The 20,963-nt window shown below is 36.4% G+C and overlaps 1 protein-coding gene across 1 annotated transcript; it reads right to left on the minus strand.

Annotated features, from left to right (window-relative positions):
- Window positions 1-1,170: 1,170 nt before the first annotated feature.
- On the minus strand, window positions 1,171-19,525 carry LOC134666036 (protein lin-28 homolog). The gene is made up of 5 exons (XM_063523142.1): window positions 19,068-19,525; window positions 5,620-5,780; window positions 3,340-3,512; window positions 2,175-2,295; window positions 1,171-1,593 (listed from the first exon to the last, which is right to left on the minus strand). The coding sequence occupies exons 1-5, from the start codon at window positions 19,105-19,107 to the stop codon at window positions 1,513-1,515; spliced, it is 576 nt and encodes a 191-aa protein (XP_063379212.1). The 5' UTR covers window positions 19,108-19,525; the 3' UTR covers window positions 1,171-1,512.
- Window positions 19,526-20,963: the final 1,438 nt, after the last annotated feature.

Consider the following 20,963-nt stretch of genomic DNA (forward strand, 5'->3'; position numbering starts at 1 on the left):
GACCAAGACATTTTTAACCTATCATTATGTTTAACCTGCATTAGCTAAAAAGACCAAATAAGATATTTAAGTTCGAAAACCTGCTGATAGTAGTAACGAATAAGTTATGTTTCGTTTTCTTCTAATAATCACAATAATTAATAAATACCCCATGGCACAAAGTACAAGCCTTAAAGTAATACGGCAGTAGTAGAAAATATTATTCATTGAGTTTGGACAATGTAAATAAATAAATAAAATTAATAAATATTGTAGCACATTCTTACACAGATTGACTAAGTCCCACAGTAAGCTCAAGAAGGCTTGTGTTTTGGGTACTCAGACAACGATATATATAATATATAAATATGTACTTAAATACATAGAAAACAACCATGACTCAGGAACAAATATCTGTGTCATCACACAAATAAATGCCCTGAACCCAGGACCATCGGCTTCACAGGCAGGGTCACTACCCACTAGGCCAGACTGGTCGTCAAACAATGTAAACTTTAAATTACTTATTTGGTCTAACAATAGCTACTTGTATACTATATTCTAACATTACTTAAAGTTTGTCATTAATAGAATTTAGCAATAAAATTAATAATATTGATAATAATGATTTATACACACACTTAACTTTGGGTAAATACGATATAGGAAAATTATAATATTGACACTCGAACACATATTTTGTACTTAAGTTAGGTACTTATAGTTTTTTAGTATAATTCAATGCCAGTGTAGTACGGTGGCGTATGCAAGCGAAAGTAATCAAATTTAATGTGAAAGATTACGAGTCTGCATTTGCAATATTTTGAACAATAACATGTGCGCTTCCTTTTAGCATTTTTTCTTTCTAGTGAATATATTTTGCATATTTTATTTATCCAATATTAAATAACATTTTGATTCTTTAATAAGATTACTTAGGTAAAAGTAGGATATGTCAGTTTCAAAATGTTTAATGTAATTGGGTCTCTAATGGCACCAGCTTACTTCGCTGTACTTACGTATATGCCCAAATATTCTTGCCGTATTTATTGCCTTAATTAAAAAATAAGTCGAATAGTTACGATGCCATTAATTAAGTAACTGAATAACATACTGAGATAACCTGTATGCAAGAAAGGAAACAATAAAATGTGAAATGAAGTATCTCTAAACTTTTGTTAGGTCAAAGGATTTTTAAATAATCAGTAATTAAGTATATTACAATAAATTAGCAATAGGTATTATAAAAATCAGGTATCTTATAGCGCACTAACTTTAAACTTAATATTGTAACAAAATTAAATAAGTATAATGATCTTTGTACTTATCAGTCTTGCTTTGTACTTTCTGTATAGTTTCTGTCTTGTCTTTATAGTTATTTGAGGTAGATACTTACATGTTTATTTAAGTAAATAGCGATTTCTATGTTTGTGTTGACGAAATATTATGCATTCTTTAGCTTACGGCCTACATTTGTAAAATTAAAGAACCAATGCCGCTAGAATGCCTGTGAACCAATCTAGGATAGGGCCATCATGTATGCTGCGGGCTCCCCTCTTGACTGTCCTGAGAACTGCCGGAACTCTTCGTTTGCTGATCACTCTTCTTTTCAACCTTTAACAAAAAAATTACATTAAGCAATAAGGTTTAATAGCCTGAGATGTTTTAATTCTTTCTTGTGGCAAATACTAGTACGAGGGGTATGAGAAATATGTCAGCACAAACAGCAACACTTCTATACATCGGTGGACCTTATTACAAAAGGCATAAGGTCCACCGGTGTACAGTTAACAGTGTGTGCGATGGTACTCTACCCCACAGGTAAAAAATCAGCGCTGCGGCTTACCGTAACATTACGAGTACGCTGAGTCCCCGGTCCTTTTAACGTCCATCTAACCCATAACTTGTTTTAATTTAACTGATTTTGTAATTTGATGACGTGAATAAATGTATTTTCTTTCTTTCTTTCTTTCTATTGCTGTGAAATTTGCATTACTTTTTGATGGGGTTATTCGCAGACGGTCTAGAACGCAAAATGACTAGTGTAATATTTTGCCTATATCACTTTTAGTCTACATAGGAAACGGTCCAGAACGCAAATATACCTTTTGAAGGGACTCAGATGCTTGCGTCGGGGGAGGGCTTGAGTCCCTTAGGACAGAGACTGACAGGATAAACTGATGATGGTGAAGTACCTTTATAGGGCAATCAGCGATGAGATGGTCTTCGCTCTTGCAGTTGTGACACCTCTTTGGTTGCGGGTCGATGTTGCACTTGGCGGCTATATGATTGGCGAACTCTCCACAGTTGTAGCAGCTGGAAGACCGAAACATACATTATAAGAATTTTAATACCGTAAACTCAGGTTTGTTCGAGAAGATAAGCCCTGTATAAAAAAGGACTGACCTTCTCTTCACATCGGAATCTTTGGGTCTACCACTTGTCTAGGCGGTGGGTAAAGAAGTTGCGTAATAGGTAATTTACTAGTTGAAGGTAGCTGAATTCTCGGATTAAAACCAGTTAAAGTGCTAAACATATTTCATACTAAATACGCAGCTTGTGATTAGTTGTCAAGCAAACCCCAGGCTCCCAAGAGCCGTGGCAAAATTCCGGGATAACTCGAGGAAGAAGAGAAATAAGCAGCTTAGCTTAAGGGTGAAAAATCTAGATATTAATTTGTAAATTCCATACGACTAAATAAATTAGCAGTTGCATTCAGTAAAACCCTGCAGCCAGTCCGTAGCTAGCTACCAACCGCCTCAGTTAAACCGTAGAGCTACATAATAATAGGTAGGCGTGAGTTTTATTAATTTCTAATAATACTTAGATCTAAAATTAGTCTGCAGTAAATATATTCTAGTGGTGAGTGCCCCTTAATACACCTAACATTAATTGTCATAATATGAATTCGCACAACAGATTTGGCATAACATAATTATTCATAACATAACATTCAAAGGCATAATAATAAAAAAGGATAACACTTATTACGCATAATAATGAATCAACATAATTGAAATAAGTATGCATAACATTATTAACTATATCTAGTGGTACTTAAGTATGTCTGTAAAAGTCTAATTGGAATTTGTATATAATTTTAGTGTCAGTTTAAATCATCAATTTGACTCTTCTTCTCCCGACCGACCGGGAAAGTTTATGAAAAGAAACGGAAACATCTCATACACGATCGCGAAGCGCATCCACGCTAATTAGCAAACACTCTTAAAAAGATTGTTTATTCGATAAATATTCGGCAGCTCGAACCGAACTATTCGGCCGAATACAAACATTGAAAAATACGCCGAATAAGTATGCCGAATACCCATCATTTGAGTTCCTGTATTTTATTAAGTTTACCGTATTTTTCTGAACCGTTTCTTGGAGAGCGGCCTGCGATGCGAGCCCTGGCAGTCCACGGCCGAGGGCCCGGACACTCTGGTGGCCTCCAGGCCCTTGTCGGACTCCTTGCACTCGAACTCCACGGCCTCCTCGTCGCCCAGCGACCGGAATCCTGGCATCTGAATGACGCTCTGAAATCAAGTAATTAGTGGCTGTTAGTTCGTTAGCCAGTGGATTTAAGGGATAACACATACCTATTTTTCAAACAATTTTCAAAAGTGTTTTTCAACAAAAATACACGTCAAGATTGTTAAGATACCTTTTTTCTAATGCTAAAAAGAAACAAACTATAAGCACTTAAAACAACGAAATAAGGCATTAATCATTTCGGATTGAAATGAATATAAATAGCATATTAGAAATTTTTAGTGACACTCAAGAATAACTGAAAAGGGCTAATTTGTCTGGAAATTTCCGGTTGTCATTACTTTTGAACGGAACACTGTGTCATATAGAAGCAAAGTCAGCAACATCCAATAGGTAAACAGTGAATGTTGCTGATTTTGCTTCTATATGACACAACTTATTGGTACCTTTTAAACTTTACAATGCCTGGGTAGTGCCAGCTTCAAGAAGTTCATGTTAAATGGCGACAAACTGCGCAGATTAGCCAGAAATGGCGTCGCACTTAGCGTTTAGGCCGACTTAACCAGAGTAAAGTAAGGCCAACTTACTACAAGCCAGAATAGTTAGTACCTACAAGTTCCTAACCATCGAAACTCACAATAAATAAATGATCTATTGAAATATTAAAGTTTCCATTCAGGCCGCGTAGCCAAGATGCCAATCGCTTACGCTCCGTAGCGATCGAAACGCAACGGTCACTGTCGCACTAATATGGAAGGGTGATAGAGAGACATAAAGCTTTTCGTTGTCGAAGCGATAGCGATTGTAACCTTGGCTAGGCCGGCAAGTTAGTTAGATGGTCGACTTCTAAAGAGAAGCATAGTAAATATACCGGAAATAAAAATTTTATCCACTGACGACATTTAAATGAATTGTGCTGTGTATTATATTTCGTAACATTGACCACGTTGCGTATTAACGGGCTAGCACATGATTGGCGCGACAGTATCTTGCCGCGAGATAGTCTACCCGTCCCTCTTTAATTAATACAGTAAGAAAAAGACGGGTAGTCTATCTCGCGGCGAGATACTGTCGCGCCAGCCATGTGCTTGGCCTACGGTTCAGCTAGTTATCATTTATGAGAAAAATCAACATTATCGCTCCCCAATACCCGCGCACAACCTAATACATATAAATTTTACCGCGCCAGCGTTCCGAAGTACAAGTTTAGTAGCGTAAATGTAATAGAAAAAACATCCGGCCTTGATAAGCCGAACAAACAAACAAGCTCACTATCAGGTCAACCGTCAACCTAGATACGCCATTATTTGTGAATGGATTTATTTCTACTATTCTGGAGTTAATAGGTGTTTCAATATTTTGTAGTTTTACACATGCATTAGCACTTTAATGTACTTACAATTTCGTATCATTATTTTAATTGGAATTTGCCCTTCCCCACCCTTCTAAGTAGCTTTGCCTTGTAATTTTTATGGCTGGTGTGGCTCTAATAGATTAGTAATTAAAATGCATAATTTCAGCCCCCTAAACTTTACAGTTATTTGTAAAAAAAGACAATTTTTTTTCTAGCCAACCGATTTTAGCATTAGTCACATTGTAATAGTACGTGATGATTTTATGACATAAATTACGTTTTCATTATATCATAGAAAAAAAATAGAATATAATAAAATAAGTACTAAATATATTTCGTTTCCTGTATAATGTAAGTACCTATGCATTCTGGTGGTGGAAATAATGTGGTATTCATTTACTCATTTGTTAACCTGCAATTGTTTTCTCTACGCTGCATTTCTCAGTTCTGTGCTAAGGTAGCTGTGCCTAATGTTGACAGCAGATATATTTTAGCCATTCAGCCAGTGGTCAGCCTACCAGTCACCAATTTTGCCCACAATTTTTTCAGATTAAATTTTGTTTCCTCATCATCGTTGTATATTAAATCACTACACTTTATAAAAAAAAGTCCCCCGCCGCGTCTGTCTATTTATTTGTGTGTGTTCGCGATAAACTCAAAAACTACTGAACGGATTTTCATGACGTTTCACTTATCGATAGAGTGATTCTTGAGGAAAGTTTAGGTGTATAATTTGTTAAGTTTTTGTGTCACCCGTGCTAAGCCGGGGCGGGTCGCTAGTATCGAATAATAATTACCTGATGCACAAAGACATCCTGGCCACCGTCGTCCGGCGTGATGAACCCCCATCCCTTGGCCACGTTGAACCACTTGCAGCGACCGCGTCGCGTGACCCCCGTCACCCCCGTCACCCCCGCAGGCGCCGCTCCCGCGCCCGAGCCCGCTGCGTTCCCGACACCTGCAATAAATATAGTCAAGACTTTTAATGCCTTCGTTTATTTCCGATTCCGGAACTCTATGAGGATTCCGAATTCCAATACTCCGAATTCCAATGCGTTGTTGAATATATACTCCCAATCGTCAACTACTGCTTCATCATATTGCATTGTCACCGCGTGAGTAGCCAAAATATCTTTAAATATCTATAGGTACCTAATTACCTAAATATTATAACTTACATAGTTTTAAATTATAATGAATTGATTATTCTAGTCATTAAGTATAGGTATGTTGTTCTTTTTTACTGTGTCAGGCTTGCATTTTTATATAAGGTTTTACTATGAGACATTTGTGTAAATCCATATTCCATTAACGAAAATTGCCATAACTACCTATACATGTAGAAACAGGAGGCCAATTCGAACGGCCAAAAGTACAGTCAGCTGCAGAGGGGTCAGTAATCTTTGGTATGCTTTAAACATGTATGTCAAATCCCTACTTTTATATTCAACTTAGCAATTTAAGCGTATTAAGTTGTTGGTTTTAATAGTCAAAAATTTACAGTAGCATACAAATGGTTAAACTATGGAGCGTTTCACTTCACTCTACCATGCTTTAATGAAAGCTAATACGAAAGCGCAACATTAGACCTGACCAATTAAACTCTAAATTCTAATTTGGTAGAGTTGTTAAAGGAAAGTGGATCCCTCTTTTTAAATGCATACCGGGACAACTACATCGTTCGGAAATCTATTAGCAATAAATAAGGGCAGGCGGTTGTTTACCGGACTAAGAAAGGGTATACGATTCCTTTTATCGGGCTCCTATACAAAAAATAACGTGGGAACCGAAATAAAGAATAGTCTTTTTACATGTTTGTATGGTTATTGAACTCGAAGACTTTGAGACGGATAGTTCACATGACATTGTTAATATGTGTACGAGTAGGTAAGTGGGCGCTTCAATTCAATTAATAATCGTAAACATGACTAATCAGGGCTTTACGCAACTTCCGCATTGTATCGAAAAAGATGTGACTAAGAGCGAATTATTCGGAAATAACGTAAAAACATTAGTAAGCGCTACCAGAATTAGTAATCGACTTCAATATCTTACCTATGTAACAAAATTGTGACTAACATTCAAACTGTGTGTGGCTTACGGGTATCGTTTGATATAGACGAAAGTTTATCGGTAGCTTTGCTAATTCGATACACATTTTCAAGTGACGGTATGTAAGCTAAGCATATTATTTCGGGCGTAGAGAGGCGCAGCACACGTGGCGACGCCCGGGGCTAGAGGAATGCCTGGTATTTAGGTTGCGTTTCTGGTACCTCTCCATTCATTGCCGTAACACTGCACCTAGCAGGCATTCGTGCGCCCCCCGCACGCCGCGCCGCTCGGTGGCTTCTCAAACGACAAACGCAACAACTACGCATGGGGCTTTTATATAGTTAAGATCTTTTTAGTTTTCAATTCAGCGTTGCCTTGCCGCGTCGTACGCGTCTTTGTAGTCACGTAAGGCTACCAGATACCATGCTTATGAGCGATTTAAATGCTATTTGATTAAGTAACAAGGCCCCTTTACAAAATACTCGTAATCTTAATCTTGATAGATGCATTTGCATACTTCAAATCAAAAACAATTTCCATCTCGATCAATGCATTTCTCATTAGCACTTAACGTTATCAACATAAAAAATGCCAGTATTTATTATTTTACGCCTTAAAGTAACTGTCTTTCAGTTTTACAGTAATTGTAATGAATTTCATTGCTTACGGTAAAATAAATCACCAAACTAAACAGCGTACGTAATTCTGGTATGTAAGGTACAGTACCGACGTAAACCTCACGTAAACAGATGCATTTCTAGTTTGGGCGGATTCCAAACCATCGACACGGCACTTCTCTGAAACGCATTACAAATGTCAATAAGATGAGTTTTTACAACCAGGCGGGTAAAAGGAATGTAATTAATGATTTTCGTGTGGTGCCACGGTGCCACTTACATAGAACTGTGTAGATATTTTAATTAACTTATTAATGAAACATTGAGTATTTTTTTTTGGCATGCGAACTTGATTTTATATTAACCAAAATAACCAAGTTACTTTTATTAACTCACTATCACTACTAAATAAGATTGGTTTCATGTTTAGTGTCATTAAAAATATTTACCTTTATATAACTCTAAATATAGTATTCAGATATAAAAACTGAAGTAATAATAAATTGATGAGATATTAAAGAATTGAAATATTTGTTTATCTATTATTTAGAGAGCATAGATCACCTAGCAGCATACTCGTAGATATACATACATAGGTACAAGGCAGCTAAACACGTGTAGGTACCTATCAGATTATGTTTAGTGTTCATATAATTACAGCGCAAGTTAGAAAACGTATCTAATCTGCAACATCGTTGGACGTTTTTTTAACCTCTAGCTGCACAGACATCAAAACTTAGGAAAGTTGTAATAGTTACAGATTTTCCAAAATAAAGATTCGAATTAGAATGGAATGGGAAACTTTTTTATAGAACTCTGGGCGGCTAAAGGATATCTATAAAAGTGGCCAGCGCTCACGACAATTTAAAGTGGAACATTTTAATGTTTTGAATATTGAGACATATGAGTTTATCTCATTTGCAGTAATAAAAGGGCCGGCGCATGATGGCTATTATATTAATTAAGTCATCAACAGTGCATTTAAGCAGTAATTGTTTTAATTTATGCCCCTGAACATTTGTCTATTATATGAGCTTATTTATATTAGCTGGACGGAAAGGAAGACAAATGAAGAGGTCCTGAGAATGATAGGAGAAAAGCGATGCTTGTTAAATGCAATAAGAAATAGGAGAGGCATGATGTTAGGACACCTTATACGGCATGATAACTTTTTCCTAAACATTCTGGAAGGCAGGATTGAAAAGACAAGAGAAGAAGGGAGACCTAGAATCACTTATCTCAGCCAAATAAAAAATAATGCGTCGTATGTGGAAATTAAAAGACTGGCACAAGAAAGAAATGATTAGCGATTGCTCCACCGACAAGAGCAAAGCTCTTAAGTTATGATGATGATGAGCTTATTTGCTAGCGACTATACTAGAAAGAAGTATTTTGCATGCTTACGCTTACATATTAATGGTAAAGGATTTGGCCGTAACTCAAATTCAGATAAAGAGCCCGATTCGAAAAATGCTGATAAGATATAACAGCAATACGATACTAGTCTGTCAGATAAAAAGCAATAATGTGTTAGAATCGGCCTCTGGTCATTCAAAGACTTGTGTCGGATGTGCCGTAGTCAAATTTTCACAGAATTTGTATTTATACCTCTAAAAGAACACTGGGATTAAGTGGAATCGTTCAATCGTACATATTTCGCGCGTGTGAATCGTGTGCACTCGCTTGCACTACGTATGTGCTAGCGCGACGCACTATTAATCATATTAAATTGGAATTCAATTTGTTTGTTTTTACTGAATGCCATTTGATTTCAGTGCCGCCACCCGCGCAGCGTAAACAGTATAAAAACTTTTTACAAAAAAAAGAAAACCGACTTCAAAAAGGATGAAATAAAATATTATCCATTTTAAGTCTATGCGTTACCAACTGATATGTTTGAAGTCGGTGCCAAGCCAACTTTGGAAGCATACCATGATTTTGGTGCGAATCGATAAGGATGTACTTTGGTTTGCCTTACACGACGACAATTAACGTAGTTTCTGTAGGTACAGTTGACGTTAAAAATATGTTTACACTTTTCGTCTTATTAAAAAGGAGTAAGGTGCAAAAGTGTAACCATATCTTTGACGTCGAATGTACCTAAGAACACACCTCAGAACACACGATCAAACCTTCTTAGCACAGTCCGTACCATGTTAGTCGGCACGCAAGCGTGAGATTGGGACTGAAGTTATTTCCCGTCCCTTATTCAGAGAACTACCTTTCATAATATAAAACAATTCAAGGAATTTACTTTCTTGCCAAATGTCACCTGAAGCGGTTCAGTTGTATAGCCATGAAAAGGCGACAAAGAGGCAGACAGAATTACTTACACATTTATAATATTTATTAATACAGTTCAAATGGGATTTATAGTCATTAGACTGATTATTTTTGACGGGTATTGTTACTACTTGGCTTGGCACCGACTTCAAACATATCAGTTGGTAACGCATAGACTTAAAATGGATAATATTTTATTTCATCCTTTTTGAAGTCGGTTTTCTTTTTTTTGTAAAAAGTTTTTATTTTTCCATTTTTAGTTTTAACGCATTGTTAAGAGCGCGACGCATGAATGAAAAACAACATCATGATTAACACTAAATTCGTGTATCTACTTAAATAAATATGTAATCAGGAACCACTGACCCAATCTCTCAACCCCCCCGATCACTCTACCTCACAGCGTATCAACCCCTGATCCATGTACCCCTCGGCCCTGAACCAGCAGCCCTACAACCACCATTACCCGACTCCTTTATCCCCGACCCATTAACTCCTAACCCTAACCCCCGATCAGTAGCCTTACCAGCTGACCAAGAGTTTGACATTGATTTATTCGCTAGCGTGTGTGTAACTTACTTTCTTTGCATCTCGCTCGTACTGGCATATTAGTGCGAGCGAGATGCATAAAAAGTTAGTTAGGTACGAAGACGTTAGCGTCGCTAACTTAGCGAATATGTCAATGTCAAACTCGTGGTACGGCTACACTTGCACTACATCAAATTGGCGGTGTTCGGAAGCAAATGCTTGAGTTACTTTAGAAAACACCGAAATCACTTTACACGTGCCTTTAAAAACTGAGGAGTTCCCTCAGTTCCTCATGGATTCCATCATCAGACCAGAACCAAAAATAATACGAAATCACCTAGGAGGCGTCCTTCCAAACAAAAAAAGAATTACTCAATTCGGATCACAGGTGCTGAACATACTACATTTAAAAAATCATCATCATTATCATCAAAACAATCATCATCATCAGGTCTACTTCATCAAAGTGGTGGTTTTCGGGAGAAAATGCTCGAGTTGCTTAAGAAAACACACAAATCACCATGCATGTGCCTTTAAAAATTGAGGAGTTCCCTCAATTCCTCATGGATCCCATCATCAGAACAGAACCAAATTAAAATGGGACCAACTCGGAGGTAGTTTCTTTCAAACAAAAAAAGAATTACTTAAATCGGACTACGGATGTCGGAGTAATCGGTGAACGTACTACATTTAAAAAATCATCATCATTATCATCAAAACAATCATCATCATCAGGTCTACTTCATCAAAGTGGTCGTTTTCGGGAGAAAATGCTCGAGTTGCTTAAGAAAACACCCAAATCACCATGCATGTGCCTTTAAAAATTGAGGAGTTCCCTCAATTCCTCATGGATCCCATCATCAGAATAGAACCAAATTAAAATGGGACCAACTCGAAGGTAGCTCCTTTCGATCAAAAAAAGAATTACTCAAATCGGACTACGGATGTCGGAGTAATCGGTGAACGTACATAGAAAAAAAAAAATAGCCACAACCGAATACAGAACCTCCTCCTTCTATGAAATGGAAGTCGGTTAATAAATACAGAGCTCTGTATTAGATACTTTCAGTGAACAAGACGAATGACTGATCGAAATTAATTTAGTTTGACTTGGATCTATCCTTATAGCAAAATGCAGGAACTCACCTTTACATCATAATTCATAATCCATTATTTGACCATTAAAGTTGTAATTTGTAATGGAAAGCAAAATATCATTTTCTATGTGTACTTTATTCTCGCGCATTAACATTGCTGAAATATTGCTATTACACAATAATAGTCATAGGCACTTGTAAGATTTAAAAAAACTTTTGTTCTATTGTAATTATTCAATAATACTGAAATATTTGTCATTTAGTCATCGTTATTCATATATCATATTATCATAGTTTTTTTTATTATTGTCGCATATTTCTTAACCTGCAAGCGTAGTTTTTCGACTTCGCCAATTCTTTAACCGTTTTTGTTTCATATTATATAACTATTCTGAAACTAAAATGTCGATCGTGTACCCATTTGGAATTATCGCCAGTTCATAGCATATACCAGTGGCATTGCTAATATAATTAGCATACATGCAGTTCACCTGGTAAGAAACCGAATTGAAAAATACTGTAGTGTAAATATAGATTATTCTGGATCCGCGTAATCTTAAAGCTCAAGAATATCGGTCGACTTCATGAAGATAAGTTTCAAATGATCGCTGTATTTCATTGCGTAGCTTATCGCCGGCAGTGTGGCGCTCATTCCACACTCCAAGTCAACATACACTCAGGAATTTCAATGCAACCAAATGTTTTTAATGCATATGTAACATCTGATTGCATTCCTTTTAACCGGTACCCACGGCCGCGTCAAAGTAACTACACTTCTACTTTTTAAATAGTGGATTTTTTTACTAAAGTGTTATTCATTGTAACGTATAAAAAGTTACTACATAATACTTTCTTACACAAGCATTGTCAATATATTGAATATGTACATGAATGATATTCTTACATTGAATTGTACTTGAATAGGTAGGTAGTATAAGAATACGCGAATTAAATATATTACATATTGCCGTTTCTGAGGAGGTTGGTATGAAGTTATCATCAAGCTCTGTCTAGTGAAATTTTGGTTGATTGAAGCTGATTTGTATTATGTTAAGTACATAAAAATTATACATACATGTATTATATGTAAGATAGTTTTAGTCATAAAACTGAGCTACCTTCGACTAGAAAACCACCACTGTGGTTTACAAGTTTTTTACCAACCGCCTGTGATATGAGGTACTTATGCCTATTTCATCTGAGCCAAATATAGAAATAAGAAGTAATTAGTAGTATTAGTAGTAAACTCTTTATTGTACAAAAATACATATTAAAGATAACATCAAATTAGTAAGAAGTACAAAGGCGAACTTATTTCCTATGAGTTTTTTTTTTTTCAAATTAATTATTAACATAAATGTAATACCTACGTCAATAGCAAAATATAGTATGAGCAGGTATGCAACTTTCTTCAAAGCTTCTTTTATTTGTGCAGACCTTTTTGAGATGTTTTAGTGTGAAGTTGAATAATTATTGTAAACTTCACAACTAAACTAAGTTTTACCTCCGTCGTATATCTGTTCACCTTTGCAGGCACTATTTATAGAATGAGGAGTTAAATCTGTGTAATTTTAGAAAGGGAGGGTTAGGGAACCCCACACATATTAAAGATTTCATTTCTTCGAAATTATATTGCATTAGGTACAAGTAAAGATAAATAAAATAGGTTATACACAATGCACTTTACCAAGAGCTCAGCCTGAGCAATCTAAATGGGTCAGTAAGAGCTAATTGAAAATGGTAAGGGTAAAGGTAAATTTGTTCTGAGATACATAGATCATGCACTTTCAGTTATGTAGGGTAGGAGCCAAGGAGGTGCTTGACATACTCTAAAACTTATTCAGTTATTTGTTAACTTTTAGTAATTAGTTAACTTCCCGTAAAATACAGGTCATTTAAATTGTGATTCCTAAGTTCATCAAATCATCATCTATATCGATTATGGAAATATAAACAAAATTACTTAAATACAATCAGTAAAAAAACAACGAAATGTCGCATAAATTTTTGCAGGGTGCATTTACTGAAGCTAATCAAAATCTTTCAATATAAACCTAGCATTTGTACATTTCTAGTTTACAAAACTTATGTTGGGTATTAAAATTACTCCTTATTTTACCATAAATTTCATCGAGGTAAAAGGGTTCTAGTCAGGATGTTAGTGTTTTATTATTTTCAATACAGATATGTATCCCCAACATGTAAGTTTTCCTTTCCTGATTGATTTTAATCGTTCGCCCTGTCTATCTATTCTGGCTAATCAACGAGACTGCATTCCTACTGCTAAGTACACAGGCATTCAAAAGTGCATGGACATGTTTCAACCGTAATATTAAGGCACGGTCGACATCTATCCATGCATTTTTGAACGCCACTATACATGTGTTGGAACTGCATGCCAATTGCGTACGTGGTGTGCACCTCACATCAAGTATGCTGTAATTGATGCAGTTGAAACAGGCCACCTAACTTGAGTGTAAGGGTTAACATAGGAAACAGCTAATAATACCTAAATTAGTTAGCTATCTCAGGCAAACAGCCTCTCAGAAAAACGCATTTAACCGATTTGCAAGACCAAAGTGATCCCAACAGTGCGCCGTAACAAAGTTTTGTACGGAGACCAAAAACTGCATCTCTTAATTCCTATCATAATGTGATACGGAGACCAAAACTGCATCTCTTAATTCCTATCACAATCTAATAGTAGGTACATAGTAAAGACATTCACACTATTCTTTACTAAGTAGTAGGTAATACTAATAATTCATGAATTTCATTCAGCCAAATTTGATGGAAGAAAATAATTATACCCCAACATAGGGTACAGGACAGTAAGAAGAGTTTTAGCAGAAATAAGCTGACCGGACCGCGAATTTTAATTAAGTACAGCTAATTTATCAGTAGCCTAGTTGTATGTTGTACAGTCGCCATCAGATATATCGGAGCGGCCAAGGTGTTCACAAATATCTGAACACGCACTCTAACGCCCTGACAATAGAGGCGTGTTCAGATATTTATGAGCACCTTGGCCGCTCCGATATATTTGATGGCGACTGTACCACGTGGTAGGTCTACGGTTCGTAATGAAACATACTCTTATTAGAAACAAATATATAGTACATTATTGTCGTGGCTCGGAAGTAGCTACTTGCAGGCTGAGGATTCGTTTTAAACGGACGACCTTGGGAGTCCGTTTAATTGAATCCGAAGCCAGCAAGTAGCCTTCCAGCCGAGTCATATATAGTGCTTTTCTCAAAAATGGTGCAAGAAATATAAATATCATAGAAATATTTTACAAAAGCAACATTCTTACGTACCTATATATTTTCACAGAACAAAGCCCTTGCCGCCTTTTTATTTTTTTTTTAATAAAAAAATAGAAGTGTATTTTTCTGCCGAAAATACGCCAACCTATTTGAGACAGCTAAATAGTCGCGGTACTAATCATCTGTTTGGCTGTTTAATGGGCCTGTGCCTTCATTTGATATGGCCATTACAACTTTTAAAAAGTTTGGAACTCGACAAATAATGGAATTTGTATGCAACATTGCAGTCCTAAAATCGAGACTGCAATGTTTTTAACTTTTTAATTTTTGACTGACCATAAACTCCGCGCTTCGCGACCTATTTTTTAGATGGCAAAGTCGACTTTGCCGTCCATTTTTGAGAAAAGGAATTTACCTATTTCCGTCGCGGCTCCTACAGTAGGAAAGGCTTAGTCACATGTTTACAGAATTACAAAGCTATGACAAATTAATTGTGACCAGTAAATATAAAGGTAACTTAACTTACATGAACTTTCAACTTGGATTTTAAACAATATGAGTCAGACTTAAGTACCTAGTGGTTACTTTTCATTTAAAAAGTACATATTTAAATTTTATCGTTAGTATTTTTTCATTTCCAAAATAAATGGAGATTTTTTTTATTTGTGATGACGAAATTTCACAAAAAATAGAAGTTTTATAAACTAATTTAATAGTAAGAAGTACACAGTAGTACTGTAGCTGTGTACTTCTTACTAATACATATACTGTATATGTAGAAGCATACTAAAGACGAGGCCTATACTCTATAAAATAGTTACAAAGTTAATTATTTTTATTTACATTTTTCCTAAATACTTATTATTTTTGACATTCAGATTAGCATACTTGTTAAACGCGCGCAAAAAACACAGAGTTATAAACATCATCGAGTTATTTCCAATAACAGAAGTATGTCAAATTTTATGAGGTATATAAAATTCGTGGGGAAGGGCTCGATCTTTACGTTCTCTCCGAAGTTTAAATGTAATTTTGACGTTACATCTTACATGCATAAATAAACCTACCTATGGAAAGTTATGCAACTTCGCGCAGGCTTCAAATTTGCCTTAAATTTTTGAGGTGATGACATCTACTACCTTTGAAAAGTAGCGGCCTGAAATTCCTACTCTACAATAATGTTCAATTCAAGTGCATCTGGGCCTCCTTTCACCTGCAAATAAATTAATTCACACTTCTAAGTAGGTATGTATTCGTAATTATCAGTGTGGGGATGTTTTTTTACGTTAAGTTCTCAAAATTTTTCGTTTTGAACGTGTTTGTTTTTTCAACTGATCAATTATGTGAGGTAAAGTGAAATTAAATACGAAACATATTCTCAGCTTTCCGCAATACTATACTAATTTATCATTTGCTATGCTATCAAGGAATTATTTTTTACTTGCTTGCTTGTTTGTGAGTCTGTTGGGCAAACGTGTTCCTTCTCCACTCCTCCCTGTGCCGTCTTTTACGGTCTACTCCTGCCGCGAACATCATGGGGATCAATGGATCTTAGTGCCCTAACACAAGTATCTTCTTTTCTAAACAGCTATAGTATGGCGACATGATGGGTACTTAAGCTGGGGCACTTACTGTACCACGACGGTGATGATATTTGTGGAAGGGGTAAACAGATAAATAGACATGACACGACCTAGTGTGCGTTCCAGTGGGGTTGAAGAGGTATTTCTCAGCACATGAAGCTGTTGGATCAATTTAAAGTTCTTTAAAGATCAGCAACGAAGTATTTCTACAGAATCTTAGCAACCAAGGGTGTGTACGAATATCTGATCTCGACTAAATAGTATAGGCGGTAGTAACCATATTGACATACCTGTTTTGAGCACTCTGAATAACACAGATATTTTTGTTGAAGACTGTATATGTAAAAGTTTATTGATAAGGTAGATACAAATATTAAAAATGTAAATAAACTAACTTATTTATAAAATAAAACTAAATTAAAACTAAATACTAATACTAAATAAAATTCTCGCTCAACGTATTAGCTTAGCAATACAGCGGGGAAATGCTGCCAGCGTCCTCGGCACCATGCCAAAGGGGCCCAATTACTTAGATATATTTTAATTTTATCTTATTTTATTTAGTATTAGTTTTTAGTTTTAATTTAGACTGTATATTAAATAAATATTTTTCCGCACTCACTAAGATGTTGAGAAATGTTCACACCAAAACATCTGCCACAGAATGTGTAAAGTTTAATGTCATTAATTATGTTCCCCGTTGTTGATTGAATGACATGTGACAAAATCGTAATCACTAAACTGTCTCTACGACAATTAAATAACAATTAAGAAGGTTTTTGTTACGTCTATGAGAAAGACTCGATTGCGTCCTATCAATTAGAGTAGGTAGTTTCGTCGAAGAACCTTATCCGACTTTTTTTTAATATCCTGTTTCGTCATAGGTGCTTTGGTGTTATTACACTTTGAAAGTCAAATAGGTGCGGGCCTTTTCAAAGAATTTCCAGTATGAATAAACGCACAAGCACGTGTGCGCTAAGTGGTTGATAAACGGTTAATATTTTAGTAAACAAAACACATTTCTATGAATGTGGCACGCATGGGCTGCAAGTAAATGACCTAAAACGTCCTGCCATTCACTACTTTTTGCTGGCTATGTGTTTCAATCGCTAACGAAGCATTTGAGTTGGCTGGACCATTATTAATCTAAGTATCGATTACGCGTATTTGTTAAGGAATTCATAGGCCCAGTTATTTTGGTTTTTGTAAGCCGGCTACGCTTGCAAAGCGATGGCAACACAGCCTGTTATCAATCGTAGGCTTGGAATTCAAACGTGAATCACCGTCAAGTGGCGCCTGCCGCGGGATCTTGGACGGGAACGAAAGAGACAGCAACAAGTACCACTATTCGTATTTAATTGACTGGTTACGAACTCGGACCCCTTGGTAGGGACGTAACTGAACTACAATCAACTTTAAAAAAAATTCGGCATGATTAAATTTGCGTTGAAAATTTAACTTTATGTGAGTTGCTCTAATATTTACAAGTAAATCTTTGTCATAACAACATTTTACGGGACAATCTATTCTACTTTTGAGTAATATTTTAACGTTAGTTTGTTAAAATAGCTTATTGTTAAGCATCTTATTTTTAACCTTAGTATAGTATTTGGAGACAAACATCCCTATCAGCTGAACAGACAACAAAAATTTAACTAAGTATGATACTTAAAATGAAAGAATAATGTCCATCTAGACAATGCTAAAAAGTAAGCCGTTGGCAGATATAACATAGTCATAAAATGTATTATAATTGGTACTCCCAATAGGCCTCGTAGGGCATCCAGATACTTTCTACATCCAAACAAAAACAAAAGGAAACCATTGAGGAAATGTAAACAACACCGTTTCTGCATCACAAATAGTTGCCCCCTCGTTAGGAGTAGGACGTGACTAGTTCGACCTGCTTTTATTTTCATTCCCAAGTAAAAATATCGACATGGGTCCGTCACTATTTCCGTGGCATGTCGGCGACAAAAACGTCGTGTAGTGGGGAGTGGAGATTAAGGTCCTCCGAAAATGCAGTCGGCTCTAACCCACACAGATAGAAAATAACCCAGCCCACTCCAAAACGCACCTTAAACTTATAGCGCTAGAATCTAGAAAGGAATGCGGAAAGCAAACGCATTCGATGCATACCAGTGGTATGCACTCGAGCTCCCAAAACGGAGTATCGTATGGTATCGTAAACAACTGCTTCATGCGTAGAGCTGTGCTTGAGGAAATGCTGCTAAACTGCATTCTTTCATGCTCATTATTTATGAATACTTTTAAAAATAACCCAGCTTCCTCATTTAAGTTGTTAGCTAATTCATTAATAAAAACTAGTTAGATAATTTAAGCAATTGTTTATCTGCGGATATCAATATCTAAAACGCAACTGTTGCGCAAACAACATGACGTTATTATTTCATCAATAACAGAACTACGAGGTTACTGTTATAATTATGTATATCGTGTTGTTAATCAGCGTGGACGAAGTAAACATGGTGCGCATATGTGCGACATCTACAGTTCGAGACTCTATTAACCTCAATTTGAATAATTTCAATGATGTTGTAAACAAATGCCTTCGAGTGGCTCCCAGGGCACATCGCTACGCATCCGCCCGATAAGGGTCACGTCAAGTCCCGATGCATACAACAGCTTTTGACGTAAGTTGATTGCGTATGCGTGCGCGCACCAGGCGCACCCTTCCTTACCCACGTGTGAAGATAGATTTATAACGAGCGTAACGGAAACCATTAAACAACAACTACACCAAAATACAAACACAACACTCCTACGTTCGTAAGATAACAGAAAAAATTGATACTCACTTGAAGACGGAACTGCATTTCCGCCTTCCCTCCCGCTCATCGTGTTTGAAGAAACAGAAACTTAACAGCACCAACAAATATCACCTCTTCTTCGTAACAAACATCATCAAAATAAGGCACTTTATTTGTTTACAACGAGTTCATTGACTGACGTAGTTTACGCACATTTAAAAATAACATAATAACATATCAACAATGAAAGGTGCATAAGAGCGGGCGCGAACGCACGTCAAGCGGCTAGCGTAGCGACGCGTACGCAGGTCGACTGCATCGGCAACGAGTGGCACGGTGCGCGGTGCGGTCGGTCCCTTTCCGGATACCGGCAAGTAAGTAGATAGTTTTTAAAATAGTGAAGCTAACGAAACGTGTGCACCGGCCGAAAGCGGTGGCCGCTTTGCCCCGAAATATGTCACTTGCTCGCGGAGTACGCGCCACTTCCACCGGGAAAAGGAACGCAGCAAGGGAACGCCACGACTACCTAACGCGGACACCACTTTAAATAGTCAACGACATCTAAAATTTACAAAAAACACACCCGACTTGAACCGCCATCCGCCTAGAAGCGAGCGAAGGGATGTCCGAGTACTTTGTTTTTGTTGACCGATCCAATATTTTTTTAGTTAAGGCGTGCCTTTTGTTAATGTTACGCCATACAATACAGTTTTGACGTTCAATTATTAAATTGCGTATCTACCTGCATACCGTAGCCGCGTAGCTGTTATTACGTCGTAATATATTTCTGTTTGTTGAACAATTTTATAGGTAACGCAATTTTAGACGATGTTAGTCGACACGAACAATACTAGTGATATTTCTGTCATGGGCTTGTTTAATAATCGAATTATCATTATAGGCGAAGTCAAAAGTCATCATAGACAAAAACATTTGAATAATAGTAACAAACATGAATGATGTACCTACACGAATTGGTCCTTATCTTCATAGTTCCACTATAGTTACGATTTAGGCCTTATCTACTGACACGAATATCTATAAGTTTGTAATCAATTACTTTATAACTTTATTACTTACTCTATTAAATATGTTAAAAAAATAGTATTTTATTCGTTATTTTCATTTTACTACATAAGCAAACGCGTTCATTTCCGTTTCTTCCGGCTTTGAGTGCACACAGACATTAACACAAACAATTGAATGAAACGGATTTTATTTAAAATTAGAATTTAATAATGTTAATTCTAATGCATGCAAACCAGGTAAGTAAAAAATTGGGACAATCGTGCACCCCACACCCGAGGGAACCCCTAGTAAGCTGTCAGTTGGTGACGAACTCGCAGTATTGTCGCCGCCTCAAACAATTACGCACCAACAATGCGAACAATAACTCGCTCACAAGAAATACAAGTTTCTAACGTGATTGACACGGACTTTCTCCCATCTCCGGGAGTTAGTTAGCCATATTATCTAGGATGCTAATCGGGTTAATCTTTAAAAATGAAACTGAAATATCTCACAAACGATTGCTAACTAACGCAATTGTGTTGTCCTGTTCGTTATCTATTCTTTTGTATGTTTAGCTAAGCTCTACCGGACAGCGGAACTAAGAGATAGAGGGGGTTTGCACCTGCTTTTTTATTATTTTATTAACCTTGAATGTAGTTATCAAGTCATCAAAGGAAATGTAGATTAACTAGGTGCGTAGAAAAACAGACCTAACTTAAGTTTTTCCAAACAATTTAGAGAAACATGATTTTCTGAATTTAGATTAAACAATAAACATTGACCCGTTGTGAGGTCATCAAATAGTTTATGGCCGAATTTATTTTCCTTTGTACCATCACATTTTATACGACTGTAGAGTAGGTATCTTAATTTGGACAATACCGGCAAAATTTTATTTCACTGAAAAATGCAAAGAATCTGAATGCACAGCGA

The sequence above is a fragment of the Cydia fagiglandana genome, chromosome 7 (genome assembly GCF_963556715.1).
Source record: "Cydia fagiglandana chromosome 7, ilCydFagi1.1, whole genome shotgun sequence".
Lineage (NCBI taxonomy): Eukaryota > Metazoa > Arthropoda > Insecta > Lepidoptera > Tortricidae > Cydia > Cydia fagiglandana.